Source organism: Bicyclus anynana, chromosome 26, assembly GCF_947172395.1.
Source record: "Bicyclus anynana chromosome 26, ilBicAnyn1.1, whole genome shotgun sequence".
In the NCBI taxonomy this organism is placed as follows: domain Eukaryota; kingdom Metazoa; phylum Arthropoda; class Insecta; order Lepidoptera; family Nymphalidae; genus Bicyclus; species Bicyclus anynana.
Window position 1 is genome coordinate 8,988,189 of NC_069108.1, and position 23,602 is coordinate 9,011,790.

The 23,602-nt window shown below is 41.6% G+C and overlaps 2 protein-coding genes across 2 annotated transcripts; one reads left to right on the forward strand and one right to left on the reverse strand.

The window, feature by feature from the left end:
* Positions 1-1,100: 1,100 nt before the first annotated feature.
* Positions 1,101-10,622, forward strand: LOC112054432 (dnaJ homolog subfamily B member 12). The gene is made up of 6 exons (XM_024094221.2): positions 1,101-1,607; positions 3,019-3,128; positions 3,635-3,803; positions 5,046-5,254; positions 6,044-6,131; positions 6,823-10,622. The coding sequence occupies exons 1-6, from the start codon at positions 1,277-1,279 to the stop codon at positions 6,969-6,971; spliced, it is 1,056 nt and encodes a 351-aa protein (XP_023949989.2). The 5' UTR covers positions 1,101-1,276; the 3' UTR covers positions 6,972-10,622.
* A 628-nt stretch (positions 10,623-11,250) lies between these two features.
* On the reverse strand, positions 11,251-23,597 carry LOC112054424 (suppressor of fused homolog). The gene is made up of 12 exons (XM_024094208.2): positions 23,322-23,597; positions 22,654-22,756; positions 21,500-21,592; positions 20,773-20,948; positions 20,221-20,363; positions 17,835-17,920; positions 16,447-16,570; positions 15,337-15,439; positions 14,604-14,680; positions 13,674-13,768; positions 12,830-12,962; positions 11,251-11,532 (listed from the first exon to the last, which is right to left on the reverse strand). Exons 1-12 carry the CDS (start codon positions 23,470-23,472, stop codon positions 11,341-11,343), a joined length of 1,476 nt encoding a protein of 491 aa, XP_023949976.2. The 5' UTR covers positions 23,473-23,597; the 3' UTR covers positions 11,251-11,340.
* Between the last annotated feature and the right edge of the window lie 5 nt (positions 23,598-23,602).

A 23,602-nucleotide genomic window follows, 5' to 3' on the forward strand; every position in this document is an offset into this window, starting at 1 on the left:
ATTTTGCATAGAAATATTTTTGCATTTTCTATTTCTTTTAACGAAGTTGAGATTTTCTAATCTATTCACTGAGAATGTTGGCATAGATGAGCATAAAAACTTTTTTATACAGCTAATATCTAATTTTTGCTATCGTTAATTTTAACGGGCTAAAATATGGTAGAAAATGCTTTTTGAAAACAGATAAAGAACAGGGGTACCTTAGGGATTCAAGATTGAAAATTTTATAAAATCCTTTTTAAAATTTTATTGCATTCTAAGATGCATTGATGATGCAGTCTAAGATGGAAGCGGGCAAACTTGTTAGGAGGCGGATGAAAATCCACACCCCTTTTGGTTTCTACGCGGCATCGTACCGGAACGCTAAATCGCTTGGCGGTACGTCTTTGCCGGTAGGGTGGTAACTAGCCATGGCCGAAGCCTCCCACCAGCCAGACCTGGACTAATTAAGGAAATCTCAATCTGCCCAGCCGGGGATCGAACCCAGGATCTTCGTTTTGTTAATCCACCGCGCATATAACTTGGTCAACCTAGAATTTTTTGGAAATTTATTCAAATCAGTTTTAGATAATTAAGTGGTGTATCTACCATTTGAGTTTAATCCGTTAATTACGAAACACCCTGTACCCTGTACCTACCTGTATGTACACGTCAAACTCCGATTTCAGTCTGTCACTGCAAACTGGGATAGGACTATTGAGTTAAGCATGGTGTACATTTTGTATACAATTTTGAAACATTAATGACAAACTTTTCCCTTCTAAATGGCTAAAATTCTCGACATGGCAACATTAAACACCCAAATCATTAGATTCCAAAGTCGACGGTATTTTGAAAAAAATATATAAATGTTGCTGTTTTACTATTCTAAAATTAGGGTAAAATGATTAAGTGACATTTTTAAAAAGTAAAAATCTAGTTATAAATTTGGACTTGCTAACTTTTAATTACCGTATTATGTCTAAAATAATGCTCAAGTTCATAAAATTTTAAATTTCATTTTATTGTCATCTTACCAAGAAACTAGATGTGCGGGAGATACGAAAATGGGGAATTTTCACATACATCTTGGCAGCCCTGTAATGACAATGACATAATTTTCTTTACCTTATTTTTATTGATCAAAAAATGTCCGACGCAATCGTAAATAATGATTGAATAATTTAAGAAAACGCGACTAATTTTCGCTAATTAGATTTGTGTGCTACGCCAGACCGTCGGACCACCTTTCTAACTGACGTAGTTTCGTACAGTCGAATAAAAACTCTTCACAACAATGGACGGGAATAAAGAGCAAGCGGAAAGGTGCATAGAGGTTGCGCAAATATCCTTTGCGGCAGGAAATGTCGAGAAGGCAGAACGTTTTCTGTTAAAAGCTGAGAGATTATACCCCACTACTCGCGCTAAGGAGTTGTTAACTCGTGTCCAGGCTGCATCTTCGGGTACATCGCCCAAACAAACTACCCCACCTGGTACACCAAATTCTGAAGAATTGAGACGTCGAAAGAACTTAAACCATCAACCAACGCAGAGGGAATACACCTCAGAACAGTTGGACGCTGTGCGGAGAGTCAAAACGAAGTGCAAAGACTATTACGAAGTATTAGGTACGTACGAAAATAGACCTTTATTAAACCAAGGCCGAGACATGAACGTCGTGTTAAGTTACGATTGGCTTTAATGCTACGTGCGGTTTGTGACGAAATAGTTTTTAAATATTGTATCCTTTACAAAGATTTTCAGGCAGAATGTGGCAAATGACTCAAGTGAAATTTTGCCAATAAAAAAATTTCAATTACTGTAGCAAACTTTGCTAAAAGAATTCCATGCGAAAGTGATTTACTGTGGGAGAGTTATGTGGACAGTAACACACACAGTACAGTAGCACCCACTCAGTATGTGTGGATGCCGGATCTATTGAGTGGCAGAGAGAAAACCTCAGAGCCCTGGTCTTGTAATCAATGGACTTAGGGTTAAGGAATTCTTTGACAATTGATCAATACTCCCTTTTGTCCACACGTGTTGTTTTCCCTGCCTAGCGAAATTTGGTAAGATCCTACTAGCTAGTAGGATACCCATTCCATTATATACAACTTGCTGCAGTTCTAGAGAGGCTAAGGTGAATCTGAGTAAGTAGATTTACCAAAAACATTGACAAATTAAATGCCCTATACCTTCTTTATTATTGACTTTTTATAAAAACCAACATGTAAATTTGTTCAGTAGTTATTTGACAGTAAAAGAGAACTGGACTCTCCTAGCTAGGGGAGATGCTTTGCAAAAATACAATAAAATACCCAATATACAGAACTTAATGGCTTTTCTTCTTCTTCCCTCTGGGCCATTTCCGCACTTGCCATGTGATTGGACATTGTGTGAGGGTCCTACGGTGTAGGTTCCTGCTGGATTCACTCCATCCAGCCGAGCTCGCACCAGACACTTAGCAGGCCGCCCAGGTCGTTGTGGCTCATTGTGATGTAACACAGATCGCCAAGTTGCAGAATACAAAAGAGAAAAAAAACGGTTGTCTGTAAAGTCGGTTTACTGGCGATAGTTGAATGTGACAACGTCATAAGAAAATACTGATGGGAGGGTTGCATTTTTCAAAGGAAAATGTTAATTTGTCTAAAATACTGTTAAATAATCTTCGTTGACTTGAATATACTTTATTTCTTGTAAAGTTGGCAACCCTAGAACCAGGTAATGATGCATAAAGTCATCTTTTTTCGCATGTCCAGCCGGCAGTGTTATCAAGTCAAAAAAAGTAGTTGATTGAACAGACAAATACAAATAAGGATTTTGTCTATACTAATATTATAAAGAGTTACAGTTTGACAGGTTTAATCTCTGGATCTATTAGACCAATTTTGCAAATTGAATACCAATAGAAAGCCCTGTTATTTGTGAGTGCCATGTATTCTTTATCCATATTTCCATAGAAAGAGAATTGAAGCAGGTAAAACCACAGCAGTTTTATAATTAACTTCTAGCTTAAATAAGGTTATGTTGTGTGCACAGGAGTGACGAAAGAGGCGACAGACTCTGACATCAAGAAGGCGTACAAGAAACTAGCTCTACAGCTGCATCCAGACAAGAACCATGCACCGGGATCTGCTGAGGCCTTCAAGGTATATACTTTGTACACATTTAAAAACGTCAGATCTTATTATTTTTTTAAATTTAAATTTAAATCACTTTTTTTAATTCAATTACCATCAACTACTATAGTTTGCTGGAATCACGCTCCAACTGCCAACAACCTCACATCACATCTGATTAAAGTTGCAAAACTGATTGCAGATAAAATTAGAACAAAAAAAAAAAATATTTTATTCTTTACAAATTGATTACAATCTCACCTGACGCTAAGAACAGATGTTGCAACAGACCCAATTTATGAACAAAGTGACTTCATCAATTGACAAAGATGATTTTTTTTTAAATTTTTTTCAATAACAAGGTAGCCCTTGGCTGCAATCTCACCTTATGTTAAGTAACGACGACAACTATGTCGTTCACGAGAATGACCATGACCATGACCACGACCACGACCATGACCATGACCACGACCACGACCACGACCACGATCACGACCACGACTATGACCATGATGATGATGTCGATATATGAGTAGGCGGTGGGCAACGCGGCGGCGGTGCTCACGGACGCCGAGAAGCGCAAGGCGTACGACGCGCGCGCCGACGAGCCGCACCCGGCGCACACGCACCACCAGTTCTACGCGCGCGGGTTCGAGTCCGACCTCACTGCCGAGGAGCTGTTCAACATGTTCTTCGGAGGCACTGGTGAGTCCCAACCTTTAAGGCTTTAAGGCTTTTTATTCTTTACAAATTAGCCCTTGACTACAATCTCACCTGATGCTAAGTGATGATGCAGTCTAAGATGGAAGCACGCTAACTTGTTAGGAGGACGATGAAAATCCACACCCCTTTTTGGTTTCTACATGACATCGTACCTGAATGCTAAATCGCTTGGTGGTAAATTTTTTTTCAGTGGTAGGGTGGTAACTAGCCATAGCCGAAGCCTCCTACTAGCCAAATTGAGCCAGCCATTACAATAACAAATAAATAAAGACTCTGCATGGGTGTGTTGAAGATGTTTTCTTCTTGGGATCTGCGATTGATTTGATTCAATTTAAGAGCCACAATGGCCCAGTTGAGGTCATATCCTTCAACCCTCGTAATCCAGACCTCCAACTTTTCAGTTACATGCATTTTGTGAAATTACATGTAAATGTCACGTGTCTCAAATGGTGAAGCAAAAATATTGTGAGGAAACCTGCATACTTGAGAATTTTCTTGATTCTCTATGTGTGTAAAGTTTGTTCGTGCTCATCATCAGTGAGCCGAATATGAATTGTGACAAACAAACAAATGATCTGCTATCACTCTTTAGACTAAAAGCAGGTGAGATTTTTAATTATTTGCCATATCTTTTTTAAATAAGATCATTATTTCCATTCCTCTCCAACCTAAACAGGAAGTATTAGGAGTGGGTACAACAATAGACCAATGGAGCGGGGATCGAACCACCACCCCTCGGAGATGAGTCCAACCGCTCTTACCGTTGAGGCTCTTATAGTTACCCTTTCTTTGTGAGCATTTTACAACAGATATTGGTCCGTCTGTCCGTGGCTTAGCGCTTAGACTATTAGTACTAGAAAGCTGTAAATTTGCATGAGAGTGTACATTAAAAATGTCAACAAAGTCGTAAAATAAAATCTTAAAAAATATTATTTTTTAGGGTACCTCCCCTACATGTTTAATGGGGATGAATTTTATTTACGTGTTTATCCCATAGTGTCGAGTATCGTTGCATAAACTTTGAAACATCATCACACCACTGAAAGGAATCCACTGCAGGACATAGGCGTTTTGTAGGGACTTCCAAATATCACGATACTGAGCCGCCTGCATCCAGTGAATGTCTGCGACTCGCTTGACGTTGTCAGTCATCAGATTTAGGGATATTTTTGAAAGAAATTTTACTTTAGTTGTGTAGTCTAAAGTACACTGTTTATTGTCCAGGGTTCCCCGGCGCTGGACCAACGGTGTACGCGAGGAGGCGCGCGCGCGAGCCCGAGCCGCGGGACAGCAGCGCGGGCCTGATGCAGATGCTGCCCGTGCTGGTGCTGGTGCTGCTGTCCATGATGTCGGGATTCTTCATCAGCGAGCCGGTGTACAGCCTGACGCACTCGCCCAAGTACCCCGTGCCGAGGGAGACCGTCAACCTGAAGGTGAGCCGAGTCATCCTGCAGCAGATGCTGCCCGTGGTGGTGCTGGTGCTGGTGCTCGAACTCCATGCACTCAAAGATTGCATGGTTGGGACTATCTTCTTCTCAACAATATGTGCAACATTCAGTGCTTGTTTTTATTTTTTTTTTTTATTCTTTACAAAGCCCTTAAGCCCTTTAACCCTTGACTACACTCTCACCTGATGGTAAGTGATGATGCAGTCTAAGATGGAAGCGGGCTAACTTGTTAGGAGGAGGATGAAAATCCACACCCCTTTCGGTTTCTACACGGCATCGTACCGGAACGCTAAATCGCTTAGCGGTACGTCTTTGCCGGTAGGGTGGTAACTAGCCACGGCCGAAGCCTCCCACCAGCTAAAATGTTTTGCATGTCGCAAATTTGAAATACTCCATGGTATGAGACGAATATCTTAGCATTCCATGGATTCACCGTGCAGGTACCGGGTTCAACACATGACAGAAACACTCCGAGCAGAGTCCAGGACTTGTAACCACAGGATGTAGGGTTAAGGAATTCCTTGACAATCGATCAACACTCTCCTCCTCCGCTCATGTTGTTCTCCCTGCTTAGATAAATTTGGTAAGATCCTACTAGAGCAGCTTTTTTGGATACTCATTCTAATATAGAACTAGCTGCACTTCTAGAGAGGGCAATATATTGTAATAGTAAATTTATTCTAATTCTATAAAATATTTAGATACCTGTTTAATCAGCTATTATTAGATTAGATTAGAGATTATTTATTCTAAGTATTTCTCATGTATTTTCAGGTGCCTTACTACGTGAAAGAGAACTTCCATACCGACTATCAAGGGTCGCTGCGGAGACTTGAAATGGCAATTGAGGAAGAATATATAGGTGAGAATGTTCAACAAAATTGATCTGACAGACAGACTTTTTGTCATCTATCTATATATACAGGGTGCTCGGAAGTATTTCCCATAAGGTGTTGATGAATCCACATAAAGGAGCCGAACCACATAAGTAATATTCTTCTTCTTCTTTTCTGGGGATTTTCACTGTCCACTAGGGGTTAGACGATGTGAGTGGGTCCTTCTGGTGCCGAGTTTAAGTTTTAATGTTGCTCGTAAGTGTTAATAGAAAATCGCTAATTAACATATGAAACAATGTCAATATTATGAATTGTTTTTATTAAATTTATATAAACAATAACACAACACAATTTATATATGGGGGGGGGGGGGGGTTAATAAATTGGACTAGACTTGCGAGAGATAAAATTGAATGGAAAAGGATGGAGGAGGCCTATACCCAAAACTGGGTGCTCCAATAATAAAACACTGACATACTTATAATCGTAAATTATTAAATTGACATCATAATATAATATAGACAAAGAAAATAGAATAAAATACGAGTATTACCAAATTGACGTTAATAATAATTTGATTTTATATTGACATTTGTTTATTGCATATTGACATATTTGTATTATTATGTATATTTGTAATTTGGTTATTGGAATAAAGGCTATTATTATTATATTAAATTTGACATGTGTCAGTTACTCTATTCTCTTGTATCGCAGTGGGTCTGCGGCACGCGTGCCAGCGCGAGCGCAACTACCGCGACAGCGTGGCGTGGAAGGCGCGCAACTTCGGCGACCCGCGCCACCACGCCGACGCGCAGCGCCTGCGCATGCCCTCCTGCGAGAAGCTACAGCAGTACCAGCGCTAGGGAAGCACTACCACACTAGCAGCAGGAGCCGATGAACCAACAGCCAGCATCCAGCGGCTCCCTGCAACCCGCTTGATGTCCTCGGTCTGTATTTCAGCACCTTGGGACCCCAACGTCCATCGGCTCGACTTTGGACCGCTACAAACTAATTATCCACTCAACCCCAATTTTTTTTTATGTGGACCACTTTCAAAATTTGGCTGATTCCCAAAACTGGAGAGCATGTTCTATATTAGAACGGGTATCCAAAGCTGCTCTAGTAGGATCTTACCAAAAGAGATGGTCCCCCGTATCATTAAAATTTAAAAAAATACAAGGATTTTATTGAAATCTAAATTTTGAATAAGTCTATCTAATTAAAAAGAAATAAATGAAATTAAAACCCAAGTTTCTGAGTTATTTCAATATGGCGCCCTTAGAACAACTATGACATGACAATTGACAGCAAACGTCAAATCGACTACTGCATTGAAAACGTCATCAATCCGCCATTATTACGCGTATAGTGTTGCATTTCTTGGGAGAGAATTATTATTTCGAAAGAATCAAAGTAAATTCGTAGATTTCTATAATCAAAAATAGTTAAAAAAAATATTTTCTTTTATTTTCGCCAGGGTACAATGACTGATCCTGGGCTCCATACAATTTTGGACCATCTCCTTTAGTCAGGCAAAAACAACACGAGCAGACAAGGGGAGTGTTAATTGATTGTCAAGGAATTTCTTCCTAGCACTACCACATTCACAACCCCCTTAGGACTGTTTACATTCTGTATGTTGCCTTATGGCCTTACTGTAGATAAAAACTCACAGACATCTTATACGACAATAATATATCTCACTACAATTATATTCCATTCCGAACTTAAATTTAACATATTTTACAAGCATAATTCGCGTTCCCGTAGGAATACAGGGATGAAATATAGCCTATAGCACTCGGGGATAGTGTAGCTTCATAACAGTGTAAAAAATTTTCAAATCGGTTCAGTAGTTTCAGAGCCTATTCAATGCAAACAAACATACAAACAAATCTTTCCTCTTTATAATATTAGTAGGAATATACTAGCAGATTTTCTGCGGTTTTACCCTATTAGTTCCCGTTCCCGTGGGAATACGGGGATGAAATATAACAACATAAAAATACGAGTGTACTTTCTTAAATGTGTAAATCGCCCTCTCAAGTATTCAATGTCCGTTCACCTGGCTCGATTACAGTTTTCGTAACGCCTTCATCAGATAACTCCCTAAATCCAGCCAAAAGAAATTTCACTTCAACAAATATTACTCAGTGATGATTTTTTTTTAAAATTTTGGAGTTAAATCGTATCATATGTATTAAACATTGTATAGTTTATTCGTTGTGTTTGTTTTCGAAGAAGATTGTTTTCAAAATAATAAATTATTATTGAAAATAGTGATGGGAGTCATTTTGAATAGTATCGAAAAATAGAAAAATATATTAGATTTTCTGTAATTTATATATTGTTATTTGGATCACATGCATATTTAGATGTTAATCGAAATAATGTAAACGCCTTAGTAAAATATTTGTAGACTTAAATATCACACTAGCTTTTTACACGAAATATAGTTATCCAATTGTAATGTGCAAAATAAATTATGTATTTAATGTATATTAATGACACTGACTCAGACTAAATAAATAAGGAGCTGTCTCGTTAGACGTTTCTGTCAAAGTGTACAATCGCATTAGATCAACGATCTAAAGTTGTAATGGTGGGTTAAAGAGTAACGTAAAAATACTTTTCTGTGTAGTTTTTGTTCATGAATTTACATTAGACAATAGACAATTTTGTTCATAAATTTGGGTGTGATACTAGTCCTTACGCAATTAGTCTGAGTCCAATTGTAATGTGCAAAATAAATCATGTATTTAATGTATATTAATGACACTGACTCAGACTAAATAAATAAGGAGCTGTCTCGTTAGACGTTTCTGTCAAAGTGTACAATCGCATTAGATCAACGATCTAAAGTTGTAATGGTGGGTTAAAGAGTAACGTAAAAATACTTTTCTGTGTAGTTTTTGTTCATGAATTTACATTAGACAATAGACAATTTTGTTCATAAATTTGGGTGTGATACTAGTCCTTACGCAATTAGTCGGAGTCCAAATGTAATGTGCAAATTAATTTATGTATTTATTTTATTGACACTGGTGGAAAAAAATTTAGAAAGTCAAATAAATATCAAAAAAAAATTGTACCTATCCTGGCTATCAGTTCCGAAAATTATTGTGATATTATGTATATTTCTAAAATTCTACATAAATTATGTAGTTTATTACCCAAATCACAAATCAAAGTGTTTTGAAGGAGGTTTGTTTCTGTCAGAAACGCTAAAAAAATTTAACTGTATATCATATTTAGCCATGCACTGGCATTTTTTAATTATTTTAATTTTAGTCCTTTTAAATTTGATTTTTATTAATATTAATGTCGCTTCAAATCCATACTAATATTTTTAGTGAGAAAGTATGTCTGTCTAGTCACCTTTCACGGCTAAACTTCTGAACCGTTTTGGATGAAATTTGGGAAATTTGATAAATTGGACTTTAGACCAGAATGTTATACTACCAACTATATATTTTTTTTCTTTCGAATTGAATTGAAAAAAAAATCTACCATCGCTTTAGCACTGATGCTTTCACACGGCTCTTATAATTTTATTATTTTGACCAAAACTATGAAATATACGTAGCTCCTATGTAAAAACAATCACATTGTATGTGGTAATAAAAATGTATAAATACTCGTATATAAGATAATTTTAGCCATCGGAAAATGGATGTTTCAGTTGGTAGAATTAATATTAAATACTTTTTAGTTTATTTATTTGAACATCATGGAATCAACTAATTATGTACAATAATTTACTTTCACATTACTATCCAAATGACGTCATAATAATGTTGCCACTGCACGGTGATCGCTATGCGATGGTTGTATCACATCAACACTCAGACTAATTATATAAGGACCTGCCTCGCTAGACGTTACTGTTCTGTCAAAGTATATGATCAACGATCTAATGTCTATAGAACCGATTTTTTATAGTTGAAATCGTGTTCGTTGGTTAAAAGGCTCCGTAGTTGAATGGTGTAAAAAACTATTAAAAGCTTATATGATATATACCTAATCTAAGCTTATTTTCCTCAACAATTACAGACAATTTTGTTCGTGAATATGGGTGCGATACTGGTTCGTTATGTAATATTAGTCTGAGTATTAACATGATAATTTTTATGTGCGACCAACAAACCAATGTAGTAGGAACATTAGCAACTTTACTCGGACTTTTCGCAAAATTCCAAAATGTAAAACTAAGAATTAAAATGCATTTTATCAATTGTTATTAATTATTCTATGGTATTTAAGTTAATGGTAATGGTACACCAAAAATGTAATTATATAATGAAATAAATATATTACAAATAAATACAAGCTTAAAATTACTAGAACCCAGAACTGTAAGTCATTTAAAAAGAATATTGCTATTTAAGGGGCATTTTCATTTGTGGTATATTCCAATCACAATTATTTATTACTGTTATTTTAGTTTATAGTTTTGTGTTAAAATTGACACTATTATTCGGTTAGGTCACTTATTAAACGATTTGTTCAATAAACGACTATTATTTTTAAAGGAGATGGTCCATTTCAGGTCCACTCTTGTACCCCGTGCCATTAAAATTAAAATAATACAAGGATTTCGTTAAAATCTAAATAAGTGAATAAATCTAAATAAATAAAAATAAATAAATAAAATTAAAACCCAACCGTTTTTATATGCTGTGCATTTCTCGATTCCTATCTAAAATCGAGACGCTGGATGATGGCGACTCGAGACTTTTGTGATTGAAAGTTCATGCAAGAGGCCAGCAGTGGACGTCCATCGCCTGATTATGATGATGATTATGATGGTGATGATGATGATGATGATGTATGATGACGGTGATAATAATTATTATAGTGATGTAGATGATAATTATTATGGTGATGATGATGATGGTGATGACAATTATAATAATAATGATGGTGATGACAATTATAATGATAATGATGGTGTTGATGATGATTATGGTGATGATGATGATAATGATTATGATGATGATGATAATGATTATGGTGATTATGATGATAATGATGGTGAACGTGATGATGATAATAATGATGGTGATTATGATGCTACGCTAGCCACAGCCTAGGCTTACCACCAAACAAATAGCCTTTTTTATTTATTTAATTAAACAACAATTATTGAGTAACTAACTTTTATTTACAACTTGTTAAAATTTAAATTGTACAATAATTTCTCTTAGTCCATTATAATATTTGGATGTTTCATCAGTACAATATCTCAGTGTCATGTAGCACGGAGAGAGTGAGTCGGTGCGCGGGCCACGAGAACACGAGGGGCGGGCGGGGGCGCGGAGACTTCTCCGTCTCTCCGTCACTCTCTGAGTCGCTCTCCGCCAGCCGGGAGAGCACGGAGAGCTGCTGCGACATTTCCTTCGCTAGGTCGGGTGATATTAGGATCTGGAATTGATAATATTCAAATTCAATGCTTTTTTTTAACTATACCTCAAGAAAACTCGTCGATTAATGTTTGTAATAATACTTTATTTAAAAAAAATCAACCGACTTCAAAAGCATAAAACGTACCGTCTAAACTAAATGGCGAAAAATAACATCATACTATGATCTACCTACCTGCTGGTCAGTTTGAAGGCGGTGCTAAGCCATAGCACTAGGTCCATTATCTGTCCTTCGACTTTTATCATCAGACCACTAATGACAGTCATAACCCATTTAGGTGAAAAGTTCTCATCAATACAAATTAATCAAGCCCAAACACAAGGTACCGTTAAGGAGTTCCCTTAATTGACCTTAGTCTTTATCACCAGACCCCTAATGACAATCACAACCCATATAGGTGGAAAGTTGTTATCAATACAAATTAATCAAGCCCAAACACAAACTACTGTAAACCGTTAAAGAGTTCCCTTAATTGACCTTGGTCTTTATCATCAGACCTCTACTGACAGTCACAACCCATCTAGGTGGAAAGTTCTCATCAATACAAATGAATCAAGCCCAAACACAAGGTAGCTACTGTAAACCGTTAAGGAGTTCCCTTAATTGACCTTAGTCTTTACAGACCCTTAATGACAATCACAACCCATCTAGGTGGAAAGTTCTTATCAATACAAATTAATCAAGCCCAAACACAGGGTAGCTACTGTAAACCGTTAAGGAGTTCCCTTAATTGACCTTGGTCTTTATCACCAGATCCCTAATGACAATCACAACCATTTAGGTGGAAAGTTCTCATTAATACAAAGGATATGTCCCAAAATGGGCATTTATTATTTATAATTTATAAGCAGGTCGATAGTATTTTTTACGGGTAGAAGATACACATTGCTGTTGAGAAAATAATGTAATATTGTCAAATGTCAATAAGACACAAGGTAAAGAGAAACATTAAATCGTAGACAGAGAAGCATTAAACCAAAAAATCCTTAAATTGTTTTTTAAAACGCCTTAGACGAACGCTACTACTCGAAGATAACTGACAATCTGTCAGGGTGTAAATTACAAACATGTTGCTATGATAAAAATTCTCAATTAATGTTGTCGCTCATTAAAAAATATACATTTTATTTAATTAATAAAAAAAAATGCGGGTTCCAAAATTTTTTTTATTTGGGTTTTAAGCCCTAAGTTCTTTTAAGATAATAATAATTTGTTCTGCTCAGTTGACACTCGGAATAAGGACCCAGCTTCCATACCAAATTGGGACACGTCCTTTACACATGACAATGAAGGTCACCTGTAACCAGTCTCCGCTGCAGGCGTAGGGCTGGCGCGCGCAGACCAGGGCTCCGGCCACGCTCGGCGGGAGGATGGTGACCGCGCGCGCTCCCTGCCGCCACGTGAAGTGACGATCTTGTAGCACGCGCCCGCTGGGACGACAATTAATCATCATTATTAACAACTCATATTCAGCTCACTGTTGAGCGCGAGATTCCTCTCAGATTTTTTTTTATTCTCTACAAGTTAGCCCTTGATTACAATCTCACCTGATGGTAAGTGATGATGCAATCTAAGACGGAAGCAGGCTAACTTTTGAGGAGTAGGATGAAATCCACACTCCTTTAGGTTTCTACACGACATCGTACCGGAACACTAAATCGCTTGGCGGTACGTCTTTGTTGGTACGGTGGTAACTAACCACGGCTGAAGCCTCCCACCAGCCAGACCTGGACCAATTAAGAAAACCTTAATCGGCCCAGCCGGGGATCGAACCCAGGACCTCCGTCTTGTAAATCCACCGCGCATACCACTGCACCACGAATTAAGAATAAGAAGAAGAATAAATCTTAGAAGTGAAGAATAAAGCTCTAAGCTTACTAATTTCTCATTTAGAAAATGTAATTTTGAAAGTATACATGAGTGGAAAACTGTTGACCAGCACTGTCAACAAAAGGAGTCCCTCAAGGATTTATGTTAGGGCCATTTTCATTTCTCATTTACATTAATGACCTTGCTCACTTTGATGAAAGAAAAATCACGAGATAGTTTCGTTTGCAGATGAATAAACAAATGTTTGGTCTAAGGCTAAGACTTACTTTCACATGAATTTGAATTAGGAATAATATAGAAAAGAAACTCACTCGATGGCAAGTGGTAACAGACTGGCTCCCTCCGCGTTCAGCATGAGATGCACGCCGTCCAGGTATTCTACGTCTCTGTCTCCACTCCAAGAACCCTGGGGGGAGTGATTGAATTTTTTTAAATAATTAAAAAAGAGACTTGACTTTTTGTTTCTAAGCTCCATTTGTTATGGCCGATAATGAACAATACATTTAGATTTAATGATAATGTTAATGAGGATGGCGACGATGATCAATTGATGAAATGTTGGTGAGTATAATGGTAGTGGAGACGAAGATGATGATGATATTGATGACAGTGGCGATGATGATATTGATGACAATGGCGATGATGATATTGATGACAGTGGCGATGATGATATTGATGACAATGGCGATGATGATAATGATGACAGTGGCGATGATGATAATGATGACGATGATGATGACAGTGGCGATGATGATATTAATGACAAAGGCGATGATGATAATGATGACGTAGATAGTATTAATGACAAAGGCGATGATAATAATGATGACGTAGACAGTATTAATGACAAAGGCGATGATGATAATGATGACGTAGATAGTATTAATGACTAAGGCGATGATAATAATGATGACGTAGACAGTATTAATGACAAAGGCGATGATGATAATGATGACGTAGATAGTATTAATGACTAAGGCGATGATAATAATGATGACGTAGACAGTATTAATGACAAAGGCGATGATGATAATGATGACAATGACGATAATGATAATGTTATTGATGACAGTGGCGATGATGATAATGATGACGATGATATTGATGACAGTGGCGATTATGATATTGGTAACAATGGCGATGATGATAATGTTGATAATATTGATGACAGTGGCGATGACGCTATTGGTGATGAATATGAAAATGATAATGATGGTGATGATGATGACATCAACAATCACCTGCATCATCTCGGGCAGCTGCGGCAGCGCACGCTCGATGCTCGACATCTCGAAACTGTCCGTTGACATGTTGTGACCTGCCGACAGCAAATTTTACTAATTAATATTAATATCATGTATATACGAAATTAATATTGTTTATATTAAATTGATTTAATATAAACAATATTAATTTCGTATATACATGATTTAAGTTCGGGAAACTCCGCGACATCTTTTCGTCCGAAATTCCTCAGTGCTTGTTGCCAGTGATGACCTACGGATCGGAGACTTGGTCGCTAACTATGGGCCTTATAGGAAGGGAAGGCTTAAAGTCACTCAGCGGGCGATGGAGCGAGCTATGCTTGGAGTTTCTCTGCGTCATCGAATCAGGAATGAGGAGATCCGCAGACGAACCAAAGTCACTGACATAGCTCAGCGAGTCGCGAGGCTGAAGTGGCAATGGGCAGGCCACATAGTTCGAAGAGCCGATGGACGTTGGGGTCCCAAGGTGCTGGAATGGCGACCCCGCACCGGAAAGCGCAGTGTTGGTCGACCCCCCACTAGGTGGACCGAGGATATCAAGCGGGTTGCAGGGAGCCGCTGGATGCTGGCGACTCGAGATCGTTGTGCTTGGAGACCTATGTCCAGCAGTGGACGTCTATCGGCTGATAAGGTAAGGTTATTATTAAATTTGATTGGTGGTTATCTGTGGCGCACTTGCTACGCTCTTAGGCCGGGTTATCTGTGGTACCTTCTGTGCCGCGGTCGCTCATGCTGCTCAGGCCGCGCTGCAGAGTCTCCTTGATTTGGCGCTCCACGCTCGGAGACAGCGCGCTGCTCTGTTGCTCCTCACCCTGAGAGAGACGAATATCTTAGCATTCCATGGATTCATCGTGCGGGTGCCGGGTCCATCGCGTGGTGCTCCGAGCAGAGTCCCGGACTTGTAACCACGGGACGTAGGGTTAAGGAATTCCTTGACGATCGATCAACACTCTTTCTCTGCTCGTGTTGTTCTCCCTGCCGCCAAATTTGGTAAGATCCTACTAGAGCAGCTTTGGATACTCGTTCTAATATAGAACTAGCTGCACTTCTAGAGAGGTCAAGGTCTTTAAGCAGGTTATAGAGATTTTGCTGGTAAGTTAATAAATACAAAAATCCGAAAAAAATATATAATTTGGTCACCCTAGGGATTATTTCTAAACAAATCAAATCAGTTTTAGACGGTTAGATATTAACTATTTGCGTATTATCCATTAAGTAGCTGACGCCCGCGACTTCGTCCGCGTGGAATTAAATTTTTCACAAATCACGCGAAAAATATCGATTTTTCCGGGATGAAAAGTATGTGTAAATCTAGAGTAAAATCTATTTTCAGCCAAATCGCTGCAAAATTGTCAAAGTTTCATACATACTTTCAACCCCTATTTTATCCCCTTGGGGGTAGAATTGATCAAAATCTTCTCTTAGCGGATGCCTACGTCATAACATCTACCTGCATGCCAAATGCCAGCCCGATCCGTCCGGTGGTTTGGTCTGTGCGTTGATAGATCACTATGTCAGTCAGTCACCTTTGAGTTTTATATATTTAGATTACGGGCATTCCAGCACTTTGGGACCCCAACGTCCATGGTTGTCCAACCAACAAAGTGCTGGAATGGCGACCCCGCACTAGTAAGCGCAGTGTTGGCCGACCCCCCACCAGGTGGACTGACGACATCAAGCGAGTCGCAGGGATTCGCTGGCTGCAGTATCGTGATGTTTGGAAGTCCCTACAAAAAGCCTATGTCCTGCAGTGGACTCCATCGGCTGATATGATGATGATGAGATTACGACACACCCTGTATAGTTCGTGTGAGCTCACCGTGTGCCTCTGCCAGCGCACTCTGGCGGAGACGCCGGCGAGGTGCGCGGCGCGCCGTGCGGCAGCGCTCACCCGCACTGAGGCGCGCCGCTCCGCGCGGGTCACCAGCCAGCGCCCGCCGCATCTGTGTCAAATATACAGGGTGTTTGGAAATTAGTTGCAACCTAAAGGTGGGTACAGATTGGTGCAATGCAACATGCAATGCAAGAATTTCACGTCCACATTGCTGCAATGTATCACGAATGCTCGTGGTTTGGACGCCTCGCGCGCACGAACTGCGCCTGGGTCGCGCACGCTCCGAGCGTTACAACTCGTGCGCGGTTCGATCCGAGATTTGTCGGTTTTTGGTACGAACACAAAGGGGCGCGCAGTGTGCGCAGCACTGAGCCGACTGATTCGTAGTCAATGCGCGTACCGCGCGCGCCACACGTCCAAGGCAGCAGGGAACATGCAATGTAAGGCAGAATATTACACAGATACAGATGTTAAACTAATTAACATGCAAGTTAAACCTTTTAACCTTTTCGTTTAACCTTTTACTTTTAAGTATTTTTTTGTTTTTAACTATATTAGGTTTAAAAGTACCAATAAGCATTAATAAAAGTTGATTGAATACACAACTACTATTAGTTCAAATTTCATCATGATTTATTTACTACAAGTTTGATATTCATCATGATTTATTTACTACAAGTTTGATATTCATCATGATTTATTTACTACGAGTTTGATATTCATCATGATTTATTTACTACAAGTTTGATATTCATCATGATTTATTTACTACGAGTTTGATATTCATCATGATTTATTTACTACAAGTTTGATATTCATCATGATTTATTTACTACAAGTTTGATATTCATCATGATTTATTTACTACGAGTTTGATATTCATCATGATTTATTTACTACAAGTTTGATATTCATCATGATTTATTTACTACAAGTTTGATATTCATCATGATTTATTTACTACAACTTTGATATTCATCATAATTTTTTTGCTACAAGTTTGATATTCATCATTATTTATTTACTACAAGTTTGATATTCATCATGATTTATTTACTACAAGTTTGATATTCATCATGATTTATTTACTACAAGTTTGATATTCATCATGATTTATTTACTACAAGTTTGATATTCATCATGATTTATTTACTACAAGTTTGATATTCATCATGATTTATTTACTAGAAGTTCTATATTCATCATGATTTATTTACTACAAGTTTGATATTCATCATGATTTATTTACTACAAGTTTGATATTCATCATGATTTATTTACTACAAGTTTGATATTTATCATAATTTATACACTACAAGTTTGAATTTAATCATGATTTATACGCGACTAGTTAGAATTTCATACATGCTCACCTCGGGTCATCACTCAATGCTTTGAGCACCTCGAAGCCAGAGCTGCGCTGCGCCGCCCGCAGCTCCCTGCTGGTGCATCCCACCATCTGTCACATTACAACACGCATGTGATGAAGAAATTAAATATCACGTGTCTCAAATGGTGAAGGAAAACATCGTGAGGAAACCTGCATACCAGAGAATTTTATTAATTCTTGTGTGTGAAGTCTGCCTATCCGCATTGGGCCAACGTGGTGGACTATTGGCCTTACCCCTCTCATTCTGGGAGAAGACTCGTTTTCAACAGTGAGCTGAGTATGGGTTGTTAATAATAATGATGATGATGATGTGATAAAGATTTTTTTTAATCATATTCATTAACACCGGTTGCACGCATAAAAAGGCATGACTCACGTGCCGGTCATGACAGCCTCTGTAGGACAGTGGTATGCGCAGTGTATTTACAAGACATGTCCTGGGTTCAATCCCCGACTGCACCGATTAAGATTTTCATAAATGGTCCAGGTCTGGCTGGCTGGAAGGCTTCAGTCGTTGCCAGTTACCCTACTGGCAAAGACGCACCGATTAGCGATTTAGCGTTCCGATACGATATCGTGTATAAACCGAAAAGGGGTGTGGATTTTCACCCTACTCCTACCAAGTTAGCCCGCTACCATTATACTGCATCATCACATCAGGTGAGATTGTAGTCAAGGGCTAACTTGTAGCGAATAAAAAAGAAACTCATTGTCACAATTCGCCTGAGCCAAGCGTGAAAAGCGAAGTGAAGGGAAGCTGAAGTGGCAATAGGCAGGCCACATAGTTCGAAGAGCAGATGGACGTTGGGGTCTCAAGGCGCTGGAATGGCGACCTCGCACCGGAAAGTGCAGTTGGTCGATCCCCCACTCAGTGGACTGAGGATATCAAGCGGGTTGCAGGAAGCCGCTGGATGCTGGCAACCCGAGACCGTAGTGCTTAGGTCCATGCTGAAGGCCTCTGTCCAGCAGTGGACATCTATTGGCAGCTGCGGCTCGTCCGCCACCAGCAGGTGCCACACGCGCGACGAGGAGCCGGCCAGCGACAAGTGGTCCCCGTTACCTGCAGGAAGGCGACGGCGCCGTGCGGAGTGTCGGCCGGCGGCAGCTGCGACTCGTCCGCCACCAGCAGGTGCCGCACGCGCGACGAGGAGCCGGCCAGCGACAAGTGGTCCCCGTTACCTGCAGGAAGGCGACGGCGCCGTGCGGAGTGTCGGCCGGCGGCAGCTGCGACTCGTCCGCCACCAGCAGGTGCCGCACGCGCGACGAGGAGCCGGCCAGCGACAAGTGGTCCCCGTTACCTGCAGGAAGGCGACGGCGCCGTGCGGAGTGTCGGCCGGCGGCAGCTGCGACTCGTCCGCCACCAGCAGGTGCCGCACGCGCGACGAGGAGCCGGCCAGCGACAAGTGGTCCCCGTTACCTGCAGGAAGGCGACGGCGCCGTGCGGAGTGTCGGCCGGCGGCAGCTGCGACTCGTCCGCCACCAGCAGGTGCCGCACGCGCGACGAGGAGCCGGCCAGCGACAAGTGGTCCCCGTTACCTGCAGGAAGGCGACGGCGCCGTGCGGAGTGTCGGCCGGCGGCAGCTGCGACTCGTCCGCCACCAGCAGGTGCCGCACGCGCGACGAGGAGCCGGCCAGCGACAAGTGGTCCCCGTTACCTGCAGGAAGGCGACGGCGCCGTGCGGAGTGTCGGCCGGCGGCAGCTGCGACTCGTCCGCCACCAGCAGGTGCCGCACGCGCGACGAGGAGCCGGCCAGCGACAAGTGGTCCCCGTTACCTGCAGGAAGGCGACGGCGCCGTGCGGAGTGTCGGCCGGCGGCAGCTGCGACTCGTCCGCCACCAGCAGGTGCCGCACGCGCGACGAGGAGCCGGCCAGCGACAAGTGGTCCCCGTTACCTGCAGGAAGGCGACGGCGCCGTGCGGAGTGTCGGCCGGCGGCAGCTGCGACTCGTCCGCCACCAGCAGGTGCCGCACGCGCGACGAGGAGCCGGCCAGCGACAAGTGGTCCCCGTTACCTGCAGGAAGGCGACGGCGCCGTGCGGAGTGTCGGCCGGCGGCAGCTGCGACTCGTCCGCCACCAGCAGGTGCCGCACGCGCGACGAGGAGCCGGCCAGCGACAAGTGGTCCCCGTTACCTGCAGGAAGGCGACGGCGCCGTGCGGAGTGTCGGCCGGCGGCAGCTGCGACTCGTCCGCCACCAGCAGGTGCCGCACGCGCGACGAGGAGCCGGCCAGCGACAAGTGGTCCCCGTTACCTGCAGGAAGGCGACGGCGCCGTGCGGAGTGTCGGCCGGCGGCAGCTGCGACTCGTCCGCCACCAGCAGGTGCCGCACGCGCGACGAGGAGCCGGCCAGCGACAAGTGGTCCCCGTTACCTGCAGGAAGGCGACGGCGCCGTGCGGAGTGTCGGCCGGCGGCAGCTGCGACTCGTCCGCCACCAGCAGGTGCCGCACGCGCGACGAGGAGCCGTCCAGCGCCGCGTGCCACGACACGTGGTCTCCCGCGCAGAACTTGTTGCCTGTGAAGTCAACGTGCATTCATTTCAAGCTAAGTTCTTTCAAACACCTTTGAAAAGTCAAGTTACGTTAAGTCAATGGTCATTGAACCTCCACGTTGACACACATTTTCTTGTCCACATCCGCAAAAGATTCTACATGTGTTCCATTCGTAGTCTGTGCCTTTTCTATGCCAATATCTGCACTGCAGCTTTGTGGTGTTCAGTTTGCTTCTTGTGTAACCCTGCTCACGGCTCCCACTGGGAGCGACTTGGTTGCTACAAACGTATCTTGAGACAAGAGAAAGATATTGTCGACCTATAGTTGCAGAATATATCACTCTCTTTTTTCCCATCGCAAAGAAAGAAAGAGGTAGATATATTGTTGACTAGCCGAGGCCTGAAAGTGCGAAATACCAGAAGTAGGACTCACCGGTGGTGAATATGTACCGCGCGAGCTGCTGCAACAGCGCGGCGGGCCACAGCGGCGGCTCCCGGGCGGCGCTGGCGAGGCGGAACGTGAGCTCCAGACCGTAGCCCGAGCAGCGCTCGCCGGGCGCCGGCGCGGGGTGCACGCGCCCGTCGCCGTGCAGGTCAGACAGCCCGAAGCTGCGGATGAGCCAGGAGTATACATTCAAAATTAAATACTTGTGACTTCATAGATATCATCATTACATCAACTGATGGAGTCCACCAAACATCACAATCCTGAGCCGCCTGCAACCAGCGAATCCTTGGGACTCATTTGACAGTCAATCTGGTGAGTGCTCAATCTACACTCCCATTTTTAATGTGGGGTGCCATTCCAGCACCTTAATGCCCATCTTCCACTTCCACGTCAACTTCGGCTTAGCAACTGGTTGAGCTACGTCAGTGACCTTAGTTCTTCTGTAGATCTCCTCATTTCTGATTCAATCATGCAAAGATATTCTAAGCATATTTGGATAAGGACTATATATAATACCTAGTAGACGCCGCGCTGTACCCGCGTGGTTCCTGTTCCCGTAGGAATACGGGGGTAAAATAGCCTTTATTCTTACCCGATAAATGGACTATCTAACACTCAAAGAATATTTCAAATCGAACCAGTAGTTCCTGAGATTGGCGCGTTCAAACAAACAAACTCTTCAGCTTTATAATATTAGTATAGATAATAATACCTAACATAATGCCAATGTGATGGTATGTTCTCTTCAGGTATCCCGGGGTTCCAGTACATGCTGATGTAGTCCAGGGGGTCCTGGCCGCCTAGCCTAAAAGTTGAAACCATTACTAATGTCATTACTTAAGCTTACTTAAGCTTATAGAATTGAGGCGTTCAAATCCCGTCCGGGGCATGCACTTTTCAGTTGTGTGCATTTTTAGAAATTAATATCACATGTCTCAAACGGTTTTTAGAAATTAATATCACATGTCTGCTAATCTGCATTGGGCCAGTGTGGTGAACTACTGGCCTAACCCCTCTCATTGTGAGAGGAGACTCGAGCTCAGCAGTGAGCCGAATACGGGTTGATAACGACAACAAAGCTTATAGAAAAGTTGTATCATAGTGTTAATGATTACGTAAACGACGACGTCCTCCGTGGCGCAGTGGTATGCGCGGTGGATACAAAACGGAGGTCCTGGGTTCGATCCCCAGCTGGGCCGATTGAGATTTTCTTAATTGGTCCAGGTCTGGCTGGTGGGAGGCTTCGGCCGTGGCTAGTTACCACCCTACAGGCAAAGATGTACCGCCAAGATATTTAGCGTTCCAGTACACTGTTATATAGAAACTGAAAGGGATATGGATATTCATCCTACACTTAACAAGTTAGTCCGCTTCCATTTCAGATTGCATCATCATTTACCATCAGCTGAGATTGTAATCAAGGTCTAGTCCACACCCCTTTCAGTTTCTGCACAACATCATATAGCTTTAAAGGAAGTACAACTGCTCTTACCTTTGAGCTGTTGAGGCTTAGAAACAAACTCGTTAGAGTTTGATTTATTTATTTATTAAGGAAGACTAACCACAGAACATTTTAATGTATATACATATATTACATACATTATACCTCAAAATATTTTTTTTTTTATTCTTTACAAGTTAGCCCTCACTACAATCTCACCTGATGGTAAGTGATGATGCAGTCTAAGATGGAAGCGGGCTAACTTGTTAGGAGGAGGAAGAAAATCCACACCCCTTTTGGTTTCTACACGGCATCATACTGGAATGCTAAATCGCTTGGCGGTACGTCTTTGCCGGTACAGATTGTATTTGCAGATACAGATAAAGATATCTGACCTATTACTAATACATATTTAAGACTCTTACCAATATTTTAATCTCGTTGTGACTTGCAACGGATTGGGCTGCGCTGGATATACTTTAGCACAAGCATCATACAGTGACTTCAGGCCTGCTGGCATTAGACGATCTGGAAAAAATAAAATAGTCACTAGCCTATAGAATACAATGCAATAATATATTACCATGAGGTTGCAGTAGACTGTACTTTTTATCCTGCCTCCAGTGGCAGATTTACAAACTTGTAAATGTGGGCCAATTTTGCCTCTTACTGAGCTCTGAAATTCGCTACCCTACTTCCATTTTTCATATAAAGACATTTTATGAAAGAGAAATTCAGGTTAGAACAGTTTAGTACAGATGATAAAGTGTCATGCTAAATTTTTGTATTTTACAAAATGTAAACTACATACAGAACTAGAATATTAGTTAAATTTTCAATATTCATTTTACTATGTACTTATACTTATATTTTGATTCTTTATTTCTGTAAGACAAAATGTTTAGGGCCAAATTTGCCGCCCTAGGCTCCAGCCTACTCAGCTTACTAGTAAATTTGCCACTGATCGCCACAGCCGGGATCGAACCCAGGACCTCAGTCTTGTAAATCCACCGCGCAAACCACTGCGCCACCGAGGCCGTCAAACGTACCTCACAAGTCCAGGACCAATACAAAGAGATGTTATTTGCCTGACCTGTTTCAGTGTTAGGTTCTCCTGATCCACCAGATCCTGGATCAGCTGTTGATGGAGGCACTTCGCTTGTTGGCTGCGCCTGCGCAACGAAAGACAACGCACTGTTCTGCACCACGCCACTAGGCACTCCCGCACCACTAGTTCCAGACATTTTAGTCTTTTTAATAGTAAATCATATGGTTAATTAAATAAAATGACCGATATTATTTTAATAATCCACAAAATTCCACCATGTTTATTTCCTTTTTTCCACTTTTGGTTTATTATCTGTGGATCACAGA

Excerpts from the sequence above, each read along its gene's own strand:
- LOC112054432 (XM_024094221.2), top strand. The coding sequence starts at position 1,277 with ATGGACGGGAATAAAGAGCAAGCGGAAAGGTGCATAGAGGTTGCGCAA. Across the intron at positions 3,129-3,634 it reads GATCTGCTGAGGCCTTCAAG|GCGGTGGGCAACGCGGCGGC; the intron begins GTATATACTTTG and ends ATATATGAGTAG. Across the intron at positions 6,132-6,822 it reads AATTGAGGAAGAATATATAG|TGGGTCTGCGGCACGCGTGC; the intron begins GTGAGAATGTTC and ends CTTGTATCGCAG.
- LOC112054424 (XM_024094208.2), bottom strand. The coding sequence starts at position 23,472 with ATGTCTGGAACTAGTGGTGCGGGAGTGCCTAGTGGCGTGGTGCAGAAC. Across the intron at positions 21,593-22,653 it reads ACAACGAGATTAAAATATTG|GCTAGGCGGCCAGGACCCCC; the intron begins GTAAGAGTCTTA and ends TTCAACTTTTAG. Across the intron at positions 12,963-13,673 it reads CTGTTACCACTTGCCATCGA|CGGGCGCGTGCTACAAGATC; the intron begins GTGAGTTTCTTT and ends TTGTCGTCCCAG.